At 44.6% G+C, this 16605-nt stretch overlaps 3 protein-coding genes and 1 non-coding gene across 5 annotated transcripts; 1 reads left to right on the top strand and 3 right to left on the bottom strand.

Annotated features, from left to right (window-relative positions):
• Positions 1-563: 563 nt before the first annotated feature.
• gk (glycerol kinase) lies at positions 564-8174 on the bottom strand. Of its 2 annotated transcripts, XM_047576564.1 has the most exons (21): positions 7948-8174; positions 7150-7223; positions 6951-7057; positions 6791-6868; positions 6629-6708; positions 6399-6536; positions 6211-6320; positions 5570-5636; positions 5368-5385; positions 3981-4016; positions 3825-3892; positions 3700-3742; positions 3537-3617; positions 3379-3457; positions 3207-3303; positions 3033-3117; positions 2835-2955; positions 2007-2150; positions 1844-1930; positions 1525-1611; positions 564-1159 (listed from the first exon to the last, which is right to left on the bottom strand). In XM_047576564.1, exons 1-21 carry the CDS (start codon positions 8038-8040, stop codon positions 1149-1151), a joined length of 1704 nt encoding a protein of 567 aa, XP_047432520.1. In that variant the 5' UTR covers positions 8041-8174; the 3' UTR covers positions 564-1148. The 2 variants fall into 2 exon arrangements, with proteins under 2 accessions (XP_047432520.1, XP_047432521.1); XM_047576565.1 differs by lacking the exon at positions 5368-5385.
• A 1319-nt stretch (positions 8175-9493) lies between these two features.
• Positions 9494-9565, bottom strand: trnae-uuc. The gene has a single exon. It is a non-coding gene; the product is annotated as a tRNA-Glu (tRNA).
• A 214-nt stretch (positions 9566-9779) lies between these two features.
• wbp4 (WW domain binding protein 4) lies at positions 9780-12607 on the top strand. Its single transcript, XM_047577062.1, has 10 exons — positions 9780-9877; positions 10044-10116; positions 10200-10262; positions 10559-10685; positions 10777-11031; positions 11112-11182; positions 11282-11354; positions 11451-11686; positions 11769-12004; positions 12082-12607. Coding segments are annotated over exons 1-10 (1338 nt in total). The 5' UTR covers positions 9780-9875; the 3' UTR covers positions 12284-12607.
• Positions 12608-12854: 247 nt separating this feature from the next.
• mtrf1 (mitochondrial translational release factor 1) lies at positions 12855-16502 on the bottom strand. The gene is made up of 9 exons (XM_047577063.1): positions 15989-16502; positions 15027-15124; positions 14820-14901; positions 14639-14746; positions 14376-14548; positions 14177-14294; positions 13358-13494; positions 13176-13274; positions 12855-13086 (listed from the first exon to the last, which is right to left on the bottom strand). Exons 1-9 carry the CDS (start codon positions 16362-16364, stop codon positions 12991-12993), a joined length of 1287 nt encoding a protein of 428 aa, XP_047433019.1. The 5' UTR covers positions 16365-16502; the 3' UTR covers positions 12855-12990.
• Between the last annotated feature and the right edge of the window lie 103 nt (positions 16503-16605).

The raw sequence follows: 16605 nt of genomic DNA, 5'->3' as shown, positions 1-16605 counted from the left end.
GAGAAAAGGCGCATAGTCCAGGAGCAGAGAGTGGGTGTGCTAAAATATTCACCAGTGGAGGAAGGGAAAAAGTTAAACTCCAACAAATAGAGAAAGAAGGAAAGTGCCTCTTAGTTTTTTTTATGCTTCTTTAAAGATGATCAATTTGCAAGTCATAGCACCCACAGTTTCCTGGTTGAATAGCCATCCTGTGTCTTTTTGGTTTTTTTTTGTTTAGTTTTTTTTTATTAGTTCCTCATTCATGCTCTTCACAAGTCAGCCCCGGACTACGACCCGTTTTTGTTCCTTCTTCCTGTTGGCTTGAATTATAGAGCCCTTACTTACACACACACACACACACACACAAAAAAAAGAATCCTAGAGAGGCCATGATGTAACTTTTGGGTGAATCTTCAACTATCACACGTCTTTCCTGCTTAAGTAAATTGAGCAAAACGCATTCAGGTTGCCACGTAAACCGGCTTCAGAGAACACAAGGAGTCAGGTTACATCCTTTTTTAATGTGACGAGAAACCGGACAACACAAATACCACAACCGTGTTCACAGTCAAAGCTCTTTGTCCTTTTTTTTTCCCCCATTCCCCTTTTTATTTACAGTCCAGTCAATAAATATGCCTCTTTAGATTTGTTTCACAGGGCCGTGTAATTAAATAAATAACCGCGGGACTATACAGAGCAAATACTGGCTTTTGTTTTTTTTGGCTGCAGGACAAACGCATCAACCCCCCGGTTCACTGGAAGGATGCGTCATTCTGCGTTAAATCGTTTCAATTTCATTCTGGTCGACACGTTCGTCGAGATTTCAAGCAACTTGAAAGCCACAAATCATAATCCCAAAGCCTCCACGTCTATACATATATACACTTGTCGTGTTAGTACCTGGCGTCTGTTACACAAAATATCAGATATAAAGTGCTCTAAAAACGTCTGCGTCAACAGCCCACTCCTCCCACAATTCGCGTGTTCTCGTCGGCCACGGAGGAAGAAGGAGAGAATGTCCCACTAGTCAGTTCCAGGACGTCCTGATGGTCCAGGTTTAGAGGGAGGGAGTGTCTTCCTTCTGGAATGATTGTTTTTTTGTTTGTATGTTGTTTTTTTTTTGCAGGGAGTGCGACGGCGGTGTGAGCGGCGGCCCCGGAGCGAGGAGCCTAGTCGTGGCCTGACGTGGACAGAAACACAAAAACATGTTATTTAAAAGAGCCTCATTCCTGTGTTTGTGCATTCATGCGCTCCAGAGGCCTGACCAAACTTGTCATCGTAGCTGTTCAACTCAAAAAAAAAAAAAAAAAAAAATGTTATCGTGAGCGTGACTGAACACAAACATGCCAGCTGATGTTATCACACCACGTGAACACTTCCTGGTAGATAACAGGCTGACATTTTTTAATTTTTAACAAATCTGCTGCCACCTTCTTTGTCCTCACAGTTTAACAACACGGGGCAGCAACGTTACATGAGGTGGATGGAGTTACGGTCTTGCAGCGGAACCGGTGTTACCGTTGATAACCAAGGACAGACACCTACCTGAGATGTACCTGGCACCGATTAGCATCAGCATGCTGCCCATTATGTAGAAGCCGAGGGGGGCGCTGCTGAAGATGCTGGTTTCACCTTTAGGTTTAGACACAGGAGAGAGAGAGAGAGAAGACAGGAGCATGTGAGCATTTATCTTCAGGGCTCATATAAATTATATTTTATCTGGATTTATTGTGACCAAAACAAGATAAGATGAACATAACTTCATCTATGCAAATGCAGAGTTTGGTCATAGGTCTACATTTCTGCGTCATCACGTATTTTAGTGTAGTACTTCATATGAGGCAGATTTCAAGCTCCCGCTCACCGTTTCCATTACAAACCGGCTCCGTCGTCTCCCAGTTCATGGAGTTCTGGACCGCCTTCTTCCAGCGGGCGTACCGGAACTCGCTCTCTGTCAACGAGAGACAAGAGCGTTAAGGGTCGGCAGGCAGAGGCCAGAGGCGCTGCTGGGGGTCGCATCGGCGTACCTTCGGGGTTGATCTGGGGCTCGAACTTCTCCGACGTGACCTCGCTCAGGTCCTCTGGGCTCAGGCTCCACACGCTCACGCCCTCTGCCGCTCCCGCCGCCATCGCAGCCCCCAGAGCCGTGGTCTCGGGCATGGACGGCTTCACTGAAAGCAGCAGCACACACCATCTTTTAATTTTTTTTATGTTATGTAAATTTACTAGCATTTAAACAGACTTTCTTTATGAGAACCAGTGAGGTCGCCTCCTGCTGGCTGTTAGAAAGAACGCAGGCTTACTCAAGGGTTTACCACACTGAGCTTTTCAAACAGCCTAAAAGCATTTTGGGATAGCAGCAACACGCCCAATCACGCGCCAGCAGCACAGTGAACTCATGGCTGCAGAACCAGTTTGGTCACTGCCACAGTCTGTTGTAAGTGCAACTCGTTTCTAGAGACGTGCATGTTATGTAACTTGCCGGGTCATATTAGGTCACATCAAAAAGAATTGATGAGTCCTTCCTAATAAGGGCTGAGCTGGTGTTTCATTCCATCGCTATGTGCCCCATCTTTGACTTGCCTCCTCTACTGGGACACCTTTACCCTGCTGGAGAGCTACACACAAATCCTCTGGTATCCCTTAGTCCTGAATGAAGCGACTCCTTCACTCCACCAGTTCCTATGAACACAACTGCTTTTCCTTCCCCTGTCCATCCTTCCATATCTTCTCTATCCTTTAGTCCCCCCCTATACTGCATGTAGGACATGCAAAGACTTGGCTGCACCAGTTTACTTTTTGGTATCTCAAACAGAAACCCGACGACTCAGAGGGCCTACAGAGAGAGGTCTTACCGACAGGGATGCAGAGGATGTCGGCCTGCAGCTGCATCAGCAGCCGGTTGGACGTCATTCCTCCGTCCACCTGGAGCTGAGTTAGCGGGATGCCGCTGTCCTGGTTCATGGCATCCAGTATCTGCATCCGGACACGTTATTTGTAGCATGAGGGACACTTTTCAGATAACCAACCTCTGTGACTTTAAAAGCTCTCACCTCTCGTGTCTGGAAACAAACGGCTTCCAGCGCTGCAAACGCCACGTGACTCTTATTCGTAAACTGAGTCAACCCGCAAATGATCCTGCCACACAAAGAGACGAAGATTAATACTGAGCAAGACGTTTTTTAAGCGGACATCGCAGGAGGTTTGAGAGTCGACCCCGATCTTACCCTCTGGCGCTGGGCTCCCAGTACGGAGCGTAAAGACCGGAGAACGCCGGGACGAAATAGCAACCGTAGGATGTGCCGACCGATGCGGCCAACTTCTCTGCACAGGGAAACAGATGGAGTTAAAACACAAAAATGCTTGTGCATGTACGGTGTTTACAATTGCGGGACATACCAAGCTCTTCGGACGAGCCAATGATCCCGAGATTGTCCTGCAGCCAACGGACCACAGCTCCGGCAATGGCCACGGAGCCCTGGATGAACATGACAAATGGTCTGTAAGTTAAGAACTCCTTCCTCGTCTTCCTAGCAGAAGTGTTTAAGGTACTGTACCTCTAGAGCATAACAGGCAGGTTTGTCCCGACCCAGTTTGTAAGCCACAGTGGTCAGAAGGCCGTGATCAGACATGACAGGCTGCAAAACACACACACAATGGTGGCAGTGATCCATGTACGCAGATGATGCTGTATTATATCTTACAACACAAGCGGTGTACCTTGGATCCAGTGTTTCGCAGGAGAAAGCAGCCGGTGCCGTACCTGAGAACACAAAATAAAACTCACTTTTAGTTCCAACCGATGGTGAGGACAGCACAACTCAGCTGAGCACAACTCCACCTACGTGTTTTTAGCCTGACCGTCCTGGAAACACATCTGACCGACCAGCGCTGCCGACTGATCCCCGAGACACTGTTTTTGGGTGAGATGCGGCGATTTAACGGGGGCCGTTTAAAAGCATGTGAAGGAAATGAAAATGTAGAAGGAGAGATGAACTTACCCCTGAAATGGGAATACCTGAAAGAGCACCTGATTTCTGTTGTGAGAAAGCAAATAACAATCACAACTTGGCCACACTGACAAGTCATTATTATTATTATTGATTTGCATATACTACTTTATAATTATCCACTACATATTTGATGCAAAACTGTCCCAACGACCACAGCGATCCCACAAAAATCTATTTTGAATCCCTGCCCTGACACTGACAACAAAACGGTAAATACTCATTATTTGACCGAATGAAGTCAAATAACAAGAACACATCTGTCATAATATTTGAATTCTACCACTAGATTCGTTAATGGCAAGGGAAAACAAATGTCTTCACTCCTTTGGTTGGACGTTTAAGAGAGAGGAGACAGGGGGTGTCAAAGAGTGAAGAGATTTAGGAGACGTGATGACACGTTGCAGAGGAGGACGGTGTGACTGGTGTGGACGTCAGTGACAACCGGCCCAGTAGCATGCCACCACAGAAGCAATGAGGGGACGGGGACCATCCAGTACATTTCCAATAGAAGTGTGTAAATATGGTCAACATAACTAAAGAAATGCTGATAAATTGTGTGAAATTATGATTTTGGTGTAGTTTTATTAGATGCTTCCACATGGTGCCACATTAGTGTGAAACATGGAGAATGTTTTCTAAACTATCCTTGAAAAAAAATGTAGAAATATAAGTGCAATTTAACTAAACAAAACTAAAACAGTGGACCAATAGCATTTATTTTCATTGAAAAATTATCTATTGCACCACGGGCCAAACTAGACCATCTGGCGGGCTTCTTATGGCCCACGGGCCATATATTTGACACCTGGGGCATATGACAAGCTTTTCAACAAGATTTGTTAAAAGGTGGTTGTAAAAAGGCACAACACAAAACAAGAAATACTGACTAGAAACTAGAACACAAAAGTAAAAAATTATATTGAGTCATCCTACTTGGGCTAGCTGTTGGTTTTTATCTTATTTAGACACAATTTGCAGCTTCTTTACAACTAAATTAAAAGAAAATCTATCCCACAAGTGATGCTGGTGGAATTGATGAAATTAGCATTCACAAGTTTAATTTTTGCAATGTATTCTCTCATTTAGCTCTTTTTGACTGCCATAACACTTCAAGTGACTTTCAGGTTATTTAGCCAATTAATTTTTACTAAAAACACTAAAACCAAGCAATATGGAAAAGCTCAAACAGTTAATAGCGCAAGCGAGCATTTAAATTGTCACTTTAACTTCAAATACTACTTTCCTACAGCCTGATTAAAGCTTGCGAGGTCCTGGAAATGCACTGTACGATGGCGTGTTTGTTTTGGAGAGGCAGCACAGGTTACTTTTTTTTTTACGTGGTGAGGTTAAAATAGTGATGGCGAGTATTACTTACCCGGCTAGAACAAATTTTCTACCAGTGAGAGAAGAGAGACAATGGCACACACAAAAGAAAAATGCCTAAAGGAATTTCTCAGACAACCTTTCGTGCACTTAAATCCACAACACTAGAGTCACACTAGACACGGCAATGAAATCATTAATATTGACAGTGATTGTAGTGGAATTAGAGGAGGGGAAGGTTCTGGGGGGCTTACCATGAGTCCGTATATTTCTGAGGAGCTCCTCACTCTGGGCAAAATCTCCATGGGAATACCAAAATATCTAAAGAAAAAAAAAGTCTCAGTTGTCAGTATTCACACTTTACCAAAGAAACTGTATAGACTGTATATAAATATGGACAACATGTCTCCGCTTCCTTACATTGGCCAAACTGATGCTAGTTTCCTGGGGATGCGGGACATCAGCTACAAGGCAATAATGGATTACACTGTCCCTTTTTTTTTTTCACAGTCCCCGGGGACTCCTTTGTTGAACAGTTAGCATAGCAACTTGTAGTCGCCATTATGTCACATCCTGTTTCTATACCGTCCAATGACAAACTACAACAAAACTTATCCAACACACTCAAACGTGCGTCAACATTAGATTAACTACCTAAAATGACTGAAACTATCTTGAAAAAATGTATTTGCTGTGTATTTTAGCGTTTTAGTTTGACCCAAGTCCCACCGACTAGATGGAGGGGGTACAGTTCTTGACCTATACTGCAGTCAGCCACCAGGAGGAGCTCTACTTGCTTTGACGACACTTTAAAGGAGCAGTTCTGCCGTCCATCTTTATGCAGTCTATTGCTTTTACAGACAGCGTGCTAGCGTTACACAGCGAGAGGTCGTACTTGCAAAGTTCTGGGTCCCAGTCCATCGTGTGAATGTTAAACAGCATTGTTCTGCTGGCGTTGGTCACGTCCGTGCAGTGGACTCCGCCTGACTTGCCCCCTGTCAAACACTGCCAACGAAAATACACACACGTAAGTACGTATGCAGCCTTTCACCGACATATAAAAGGGAGGGGGTCGACAGTTACCCATATGAGCCAGGAGTCGACGGTGCCGAACATGGCGCGGTGAGAGACGACGGCGTCGCGGACCTCGTCCACGTTGTCCATGAGCCAGCGAAGCTTCACAGCGCTGAAGTAAGTGCTGATCGGGAGTCCTGTTTTATGCTGCAGGACGAATATGAAGAAAAACTATTAGAAAAAAAAAATCATTTTGACTGAGAAGAGCAAAGTTTAAGGAGCAGAAATGATGAACTCACCTTCAAGTGGTTCTTATTCCTTCCTGGAGTTTTGTTAATAAGTCTCTCGACTGTTGACTGGGTCCTCAAGTCCAGCCACACTGAACACAAACACAATAAGATCAATCCAACCACCTTTAGCTACATTTACATTTCATCTACAAACAGTGACCTGAACTGTACCGATTGCATTGTAAAGAGGTTCCCCCGTCTCCTTGTCCCAAACCAGCGTGGTCTCTCTTTGGTTGGTCACTCCGATAGCTGGACAAAATCAAGCAATGAAGATTTTAGAAGCTCTCCGAGACAGAGCGACACGAGCAATCAGAGCTCCGCCCACGAGTACCTTTAATGTTGGAGATGTCTATGTTGAGCTGCGTCAGCTTTTCGCACGTCCGCTCCATGCACTCGTACACCGACTGCAGAATCTCTTTGGGATCCTCCTCCACCCACCTGACATATAACATATGATGACACATCAGTGCAGTGGAGGCTTTAAAATAAAAAAAAAAGACTTCATGTGGGGAAGGTTTTCAGAAACGTACCCTTCCTTGGGGAAGCTCTGTTTGATTTCCACCTGATGATGGCTGAGGAGTTCTGCTGTTTTAGCATTAAACACCTTAAAAAGGACAAAGAATGTGGCTTCAGTCGACTACTAAATAAATAACGCAAATTCTTTTATACTCAAAAATAACAGGGCGTGCACACATGTCATGGCTCAAATATGAGTACGACAAAAGCACATTGACTTTATACTTCAATAATAATTCAAACTATTTTTTTATGTTGTTATTTTATACTATTTGTATCTGACTCTATCACCTTGCAGCTGTCACTTTTATTTCCTCGAAGGATTAATAAAGTCCAGCATAGTCCATTTGTAAAACGTTAATGTACGAGTAAATTAAGCTGATGTTGAACGTTTAAGTGGATTTTACTATTGTGGGAGCACATTTTAATGATAAATTACTTTAAAAAAAAAAAAAAATGTGTGGAGGAATAAAAGCATGCGCAAATGCATCTCTGGTGTGCGTGAAGGTGCGAGAGGAGGGCGGACACCGGCTTTTCCTCCCCTTGAGGCGCACTGGAAGGCAGCACGATTTACAACTCTTCATTTAAAGTTGCTTTAAAAACCTGCGACGCAGCCAATGCGTCGATAATAACACTCAGACATGTAGTGTAAGAAGACACAGCGCAATTATAAGTATACATATAAAGAAAAAGAGCAGGAGCTGAGATATTAGCTCAAGGACGCTGCTGGCTTTAACACGTTTATGACACTTAATATTGATTTAAAGCCACTAGCTTGACACCGAGACCCTCCTCTAACGCTTCCGTCTCACCAAAAACCGAGTGGAGCTCGTTCCCTGGTCGATGGCAGCGACCAGCGGGCCCAGCATTATCCGGTGTGAGGACGCGGCCATGGTGCCGTTCATGGGCAGCCCCGGAGCTTCTGCACGGAACTGGACGGACGGGAAACCGATTAGCACCACCGGCTGAGCGGCTCAACCAAAGTCGGGCGGTCGGCTGGAGGGTCGGTCGCAGCTTTCGAACGTCGTGTTCGTCGCGGCCCTTAGTGATGACGCAACTTCATGATGCATCATGCATTAGCCAGCATGTCACCTCATTTTTCGTCTGCAGAATTTTTTATAGACCTTTGGTATTCCAATACGAGAATATTGTATAAGGTAGCAATATATTTAACGAACAACCATTGTTGAGGACTGATATCCTGCTGAATGGCATCAATATCAAAGATAAACAATGTTCATTGTTTAGATATATGTTGCAGTGTTCCACTAATTCTCGTGCATAAAGTTATTGGAATGGTCTTTTTGATGGAATTCATTTTAAAATGGCACCTAATTTACCCAACGGACCACTTTCTCAAAAAATATATAATATATAGAGTGTTTTGTAATCTTGAAAAGGAAACAACTGCACATTTATTTTTTGATTGTATACATGCTAGTTTTTTCTGGATTGAGGTTGAATATTTGTTTGAATCGTTCTCTGGTTGTAAGACAAACCTACAAAAGAGAGATATTATTTTTTATTTTGAAAAAAAAAAAACATGGACCAAAGTCATATTTTTTTTTATTAAACCTTTTTCCTTTGAATGGAAGATTTTATATACATAAATGCAAATGGTCAAAAAAGAAACCTAATATCCACCAGTTTAAGAATGAAATGAAGGTATATTTTAAAACATTAACTGGACTAACGAATAAGAAAGCTGTTTGACCTGTTACTTTCTACGGATCCTTAAAGTCCTCTTTATGATCTATGCAAAATACTATGTACCCCATGTTATAATTTATAATATATGTTATAATTTATGTATTTATTTTCATGTACTCAGACTATGCATCTTTGTTTATTTTTTATTTTTTTGCAAAGCCTTGAAGTGAATTAAGTACCCCAGGTTCAATGATATTTGTCTGTCATTGCTGAAGAATTTAAATAAATGGAAAAAAAAACAAATTTTTTTGTCAATCCAAATTTAAAAAAAAAAAAAAATTAAGAAAAAAAAAACATTTTGTATGTTGTATTATCGACTGCATATCTTTTTTTTCATATTTGTATAACAATATATTGATACATTAGTATTGTGTGTGTGTGTGTCGCGTTTATGTCTAGACTATAAATTGCAGGGGGAAACTGTTTAAAGGTTACGTCTGTCTTTTTTAATGGCATTATACAATAAATATAGAATGGGAGGAACTTCTACAGACATTACTAGATCGTTTGTTCTCACAACACCCCAACACCAAAATCAGTTGTGTATCTACATTTGGAAGTCTAAATTCATATCCATTCAACCCATCCGACAACACAGAGCACATGAGAAAAACACAAACACTGCTTCTTCTAAAATCAAAAAGGGAGTTCCCATACCGGGAGTCGAACCCGGGCCGCCTGGGTGAAAACCAGGAATCCTAACCGCTAGACCATATGGGACGCTACGACAAATCGCCTACGTCATCGTTACATATACCTGCGACTGCACCGTTCGGTGGGCGATTTCGCATTTTTTTTCTATAATTGGCACGCGGTTTTCAACACATTCTTTTTGTTTGTTTAAATACATTTATCTAAAAAAAAAATCTATGTTTCTCCGTTTCGCTTTGTTTGCTTGAACGTGAGCCCTCGTTTATGGGGCGACTACTGATGACGCCATTACTAAGGGACCGTGTTGTCATTCTTCAAATGTGGGAAGCGGTTGGCTCGTTTTAAAGTTTTCCCTGTATTTTGAGCCCAAGGCTTTAAAATGTAAGTGACGGGATCCACTCATGGAGTGTATTTATACTGAGTACTTATTGCGTCTAACACAAGAGCATAAGTATTGTAGCCCAGTGATGTTATATAGTAAACAAAACCTTTAGCCTGCACGGCTAACGTTGCTAATTGCCTAAGAATGGTTTCTGTGTGTTTTCAGGGCTGACTACTGGAAGTCACAACCAAGGAAGTTCTGCCAGTACTGCAAGTGCTGGATAGCAGACAATAAGCCTGTGAGTAGGCCAGGAGCTAGAGTCCCAGTCGCCAAATCCAGCATAAATAGGTTATCCTAATGTTTCTCCTGTTTGCTTTGCAGAGCGTTGAGTTCCACGAAAGGGGGAAGAATCACAAAGAAAATGTGGCTGCCAAAATTTCAGAGGTATTCACCTTTATTTTACTCATCTATTAAAATGTCTGCATTCGAGCGGATATTGAATCACTACTCCACCTGTCTTTGTAGTGCCAAGTTCTATAATATCATGTCACCACCAAAGGGCACTCTAAGTTTAATTATCTATCTGACTCGACCTAAGAAAAAAAACCTCCCTGCCTTGGCATCACTCTCAGGACTGGCACTAGAGATAAGGTCCAGACATTAAGAAGTTGACTGCAAAGCTACGTTCTGATTGGTTAATAGCCGCAGCCACTCATCTGGGCCTATCTTCCCTCCTGCAGATTAAGAAGAAGAGCGTTGAAAAGGCAAAACAGGACGCACGTATGTGTAAACAGTTCGCGGCTATGGAGGAGGCTGCGCTGAAAGCATACGAGGAAGACCTGAAGCGGATGGAAAGGGAATCGTCAGGTAACTTTTCCGCGTTTTGCCAACGCAGATCGCCGCCAGCGAGCCGGTTTGCTCCTTCAGTGCGTTTAAACGAGGTGTTTTGTGTCTTAAGGATCAAGTTCTCCAGCTCAAGCGAGTTCTCCGGCACAAGTAAGTTATCCAACCCAGGCGACGTCGACATCGACATCGACATCACGGCCTGGCCCGCAGCCTCAGCCCAAGCCCAAGCCCCAGCAACAGCGAAAATCCCAGCCCAAAAAACAGCAAAGGAAAATAGAGAGAGCGAGACAGCAGACAGAAATGCCAGTTTGGGTTGAAGGCGTGACGGATGACGGACAATTGTACTACTACAACACGGTGACAGGAGGTGAGGAAACCACGGTTTGACAATATTTCATCTATTTGTCAACGTCCTGTTCAGGTACAATGTTTTTTCTTGAACAACAGAATCTCAATGGGACAAACCAGGGGGATTCCAGGGAGAGAGTTCTGCCCCTGCACAGTCTGAACAGACAGAGGTTAATCATTTTATTACTTTTTTCGTATTTATTTATTTGATTATTTTGTGTTGGTATTATTCTGTCTTGTTTACATGTTAACGTGGTGTTATTCTTTAGAGTTCAGGCTCTGCTTGGATGGAGGCTGTCAGTCCAGATGGCTTTACATATTACTACAACACGGAAACCGGAGGTGAAGTAACACATCTAATTTTGCCCGAATTCGTTGAATTTTTCTGGATTTTGTGTCGTTTTGTGGAGATATTGCAATTGCGTTGTCGCCTCTCAGAGTCCAGTTGGGAGAATCCGGCGGACTTAGCTTCTACTGAGGCATCTGGAGGCGGCTCTGGCTCCAACAGAGAGGAGGGGGGAGAGAAGGAGGAGGACGAGGAGGAGCCTTCGGCCCCTGAGCCGGAGCCGCTCTCTGGAGGGGAGGAGAGCTCCGACGGGGCACAGGCGTCTCAGGAAGCCGCGGTCCCCGAACAAGCCAGCCAGCAGCCCAAAGTCCCGAAGATCAGCTTCAGGGTGAATAACAACGCTGAACAACAATGAGAAAATGTGAATTTTAACATGCTGAGATAGTTTTAAACCTCTTCTTTGTTTTCAGAAAAGAAAAGCAGAGGCCGAACCTTCGGAAAAAGAGGGAGACGATAAAGCCGGCGATGATGCTCCTGGCGAGACTGATGATAAAGACGCAAAAACAGAGGAAGAGGTTCAAAGCACAGCGATTGAACCGGAGAAGACGGAGGAAGTGGTGACACAAGCGGCGAGGCAAGCCAAAAAGCCTAAGACGGCCAATCCCTACGGGGCCTGGGAGCAGATCAAGGAAGAGGAGGACCCGTAGTAAGTGTCCTTTAGCGAGGAGCTCGAATGTGTGTTCAAATACACGTTGTTAAACAGGATTGTCTTTTTCTCTCCAGCTCCAAGGTGGACTTACAGCTCCCCCAGGTGGAGGAAGCCGCATCCAGCACTCCGAGCGACCTGCCGCCAGAACCGAAGCCCAAGTTCAGGGAGCGCATCATCACGTCCCTCGGAGAAGAGGGCGGACCCGCGTCTTTCAAGAAGAACAAGACACAGAACAGCAGATCCAGGAGCCTCCGACAGAGAGACAACGATGACTGACCCAAACGCAGCTCTTTCAAGGATGATCTCTGGGTTTTTTTTCTTGCTTAAGATACTCAAATATCTTTTTTTTTTCTCCTTTCAAATACATTTTTAGGACAAGTTGACCAACGTAACAAAATCTACAATTTCTCAAATTCTAAGAGTCTTGCTAAGACATTGATTCCTGTCATGTAGTGAGCCGTCGCGATGCAAAGCAGTTCAAATAAGTCTTACACATCTACATCCGTATTTTAATAAGTTATAAAAGGCATTCTTTTTTTATCAGTTGTCGATGGAAGATGGGAAAATGTGAATCAATAAAGGATGACTGTCGTGGTTAAAGAGTATCAGTTTATAGCTGATGGCTGAAGCGAATGCATGAAAACACTGGGAGCAGCTGGTCGGCTGCCTCGCACTGACAGGGTGTGACGGGCTTGTGGGGAGAGTGCGTGTATGAAGCTGATAGTTGCTTTCACCGCACCCTGATTGGCAAAGAGTCACATCCTATCGGCTCTGTTGATGAAGTTCTATATTAATGCCTTGAAATCATCATAACAAGCCCTTTCTAAATAAAACTGCCAGACATGGGTAAATATATAATTTAGGTTTTATTACAAAAATAAAAGCCTTTTTTAATTATAAGCGATATGTCCTGATGTGCACCCATGTTGAGGACGACATACTGTACGTCTTGGTGAGTCCGTCTGCAGATTGTCCCGGATGTTTCAGACCCCCGCCGCCTCCAGCAGAGCCTCCTTCTCTGTGTGTTCAAGCACGTCAGAGATCAGCTCGTCGAGAGCCTCCTCTCCTTTCATGAACTCCTGAAAGCGCAGCACAACACACGTGAAAGCTAATAAAGGAAAAAGAAAGATACAAAAACGCCTGAAAAGAAACATTTAGGGTATTTGACCTTAATATCTCTGGTGGTGTATCCATTGCGGTGATCTGTGACGCGATCCTGGCTGAAGTTGTAGGTGCGAATCCTCTCTGACTGAGAGCGCGAGCCCACCTGTGTTTAGGGACAGAACACGTTGTTTAAAACCACACACGTTTTTAGCTATCGCATTAATTCAATTTCCCCAGTTCAGTCACCTGTTGTTTGCGCGCCGCGTGCCTCTGCTCCGTCTCTTTTCCCATCATGCTCTGGTAGAGCCTGGCCTTCAGCACGCGCATGGCGGTGTCTCTGTTTTGCAGCTGAGAGCGGGTCTGCTGGCACTCGGCGCTTATACCTGACAACAATCACAAAAAGGATGAGAGATCCGAGGCAAAACACAACTGAAAAACCAACCAGCAGGCTAGCAGTCAGCTACCAACTAGCAACCAACAAGAAGACACCAGCTAACTAGCCTAGCCAACAGCAGTAGGGAGTCATTGGGAGTCACCCCCCTCCATGCTGCCACCACGTAACTGTGTGACTTTCAACCGAGAAATTAGCTTAGCCCTACTACTAAAACCACTTAGCTAGCTTTTAACATGCTCCCCAGCTACTGTGTTTCCTCCTCAGCCACAGCCACTCACTTGCTCACTCTGCTGCCAGGGACATGTGGTTTACTGTGACCCTCTGTTCTCTCCCGTGAATGCCCAGCTCGCACATGAGAGCAATGGTGGATTTTGCCACAAACCCACCGCAACCTACCTCCACACTTTCTGCTCAGCTTCTTCTACCATCTCTGCATATCTAGCGCTCTTGAACTCATTAGTAAGCTCAAGAAAATACACTACCTTCTCAACTTCTGACCACAACAGCAGGTATGTATGCAGTCGGGTGCTAACTATCTATGCTGGGCTAATCAGCTGCCCTCAGCTCCCAGGCTCCGTCTACCCTAAGCTGCCCTGCATTAATAATGCATTAACAATGCTTGATGATTTCTCTAAATGGTCTGTTGAATATTAAAAACTGGTGTGATTTACCAGTAGGAAGATGAACTATGCGCACCGCACTGTCTGTTGTGTTGACACTTTGGCCTCCAGCTCCACGGGATCTGAACGTGTCCACGCGGAGGTCCTTTGGGTGGATGTGGACGTCAAGCTACAAACGCAAAGATATAATTTTTTTAATCACGGAACAGAGATAAAGAGGCAGGCGGCGAAGAGAAAACAAAGAGCGTACCTCCACCGGCTGCGGCAGGACGATGACAGTCATGGTTCCCGTGTGGATGCGCTGCATCCTGGAGGAAAGGCCCACCTCAGGGATCCTCTGCACCCGGTGTGTTCCTCCTTCATTCTTCAGGTGTCTGTACACGTTCTCCCCGGCTATTCTGACTGCTGCGTGGTGCAAACCGCCTGCGACACACACGGCCAAATCAAGACTAATTTCACACTTGGGAAGACACTTCAAATGACGCAGGAAAACAAAACAAAACTGTCTCCTACCGTACTCTGCGGGCGTGTAGTTAAAAACCTCAAAGTCCCAGTTTTTGTAAAAGGCATAACCCTGGTACATGTCAAACATTTCTCTGGTGAACTGCTGGCAGATGTCACCTGAAACCACACATGTGAATATAATGACCGCATGCACATATTGTTTACAAGTAAACGTCTGTATGATTCCTACCTCCTGTCGTTCGCCCCGATACAACCTCCAGCAAAATGTTACTCGAGTCCAGAGGGTCGGTGGGGACGAGAGCTCTGATAAGCTGGGGAAAATAAAGACATTAAGATCTCTGACACACACACGTACAGCGACGCTTAAATGAAATTTGCTTTCATATGTTTGACTGGGTTCAGAAACGTGGACGCGATCGTGCCTTCGTGATCTTACGTCTTTTCTTAAGGCAGCAATCTTGCTGGAGATTTTGTCTTCCTCTTCCTTAAGGAGCTGGCTCAGTTGTTCGTCCTCATCTTTGGTCCCAGCCGTACCTGCAGTCACCGGATGGGAAAGAAAAATGTGCTTGAGTACACCTGCCAAGACATTGGCGCCAATGCAGTTGGCGCCAACTGCATTGGCGTTGTGTCACCAACTGTGGTTTTCGTAGGTACTTTGACAACCTTAGACTTAGACAGACTTTAATTTAATGATCTACAAGGTAAATTGCTTGGTCATAGTAGCTTAGTTGTTACAAAAAGGTGAACTGTAATACATCTGGATAGAGTTTAGTATAAAAGAAGTTCTGTAGCATTCTGGATCAGTCCACTGCTGTCCCTCTAATTTTTGTCTAGTGTTTGTCTAGTGTCCTCCTATCTGACACCCAAATATCTTCAACTCCCTACCAACCACATGTCCAGACTTCCAGATCAATTTGTCGATCCTACTGATGTCTTTTTTTGCTGGTACTACTCCCCCAATAAACCAAAGCAAAGTACAGGACGCTCATAATAACAGACTGGTAGAAAGACTCATTGAAAGACCTGAGCTTCCTCTGAAGGTAGAGTCTTCTACACGGCATCACTGTTGTACCTCCGGTCCAACCACCAGTGGCTAAGGACGTGGGTATCGATCCGGAAATATTTATACTTCCGATCTTCACATCAAAATATTGACACCAGGTCCACTTTCGTGAGAAATATTCATACTTTCCGTGTTTCATGACAGACCTATGATGGAAGACCTTAAATTCAGAGAGGCAGGCAACATCCAGGTGTATGGTGACAATACATCACAGTGCCCATCACAGGCATAGACACGTAGATCATGCCAACATGCTGTTGTTTGAACGTGACCTTAGTTGTCAAAGTTCAAGGTTTTCGTATACATAGCCTTGCACGTCCCTACTGATTACTCACTGTGCAAAAGTGAAAGGACTTCCTCGAGGTCTTGCGTGGCTTTCTCGATGCTCCCAAACACATTGGCCAGAGGCAGCAGCTCGGCGTGTCTCTTCGCAAGAGCTTTTCTGTCAGACTCGCTCAGGTACGGCCGCTGTAACCTCCCGCTGAGCTCTCTGTGCTCCTCCATGAGCCGCTGCAGATACTTCTGGACGGACTCGTTCGCGTATAACTCCCCCAGACCACTGTGACAGAGGCGCACTGGAACTCCTCCACCCCAATGTCGCACCTGACTCGTGTGTCCACACAGTGTCCTCCATCCTCCTTTAACTCCTCCGCCGCAGCAAACTACACGGTGACGCAGAGCGAGGAGTGTAGACCAGCGACCGACAAACATCTGTATGTGTTTAAAGAGCTACGAGCGAGTTATAATAACCCTCACGTGGGTTTTCAAGTGTTTACAAGCACTGCATTACATACCTACTTCGGTTAGCGGCGAGAGACCGGAAGTAGTTTAGGAAACGACCTGGAGAAAGAAGAAGTGAGCAGTGGGAAATGTAGTTTCATTGCACCGGCAGTAGGGACGTGCGATACAACTATTTTTCCTTTTGATCCGATACCAAGTAATGCCAAGACTA

This window comes from Mugil cephalus, chromosome 23 (genome assembly GCF_022458985.1).
Source record: "Mugil cephalus isolate CIBA_MC_2020 chromosome 23, CIBA_Mcephalus_1.1, whole genome shotgun sequence".
Taxonomy (NCBI): domain Eukaryota; kingdom Metazoa; phylum Chordata; class Actinopteri; order Mugiliformes; family Mugilidae; genus Mugil; species Mugil cephalus.
The sequence above is the reverse complement of the archived record's forward strand: the minus strand, read 5'-3'. Positions and strand labels throughout refer to the sequence as shown.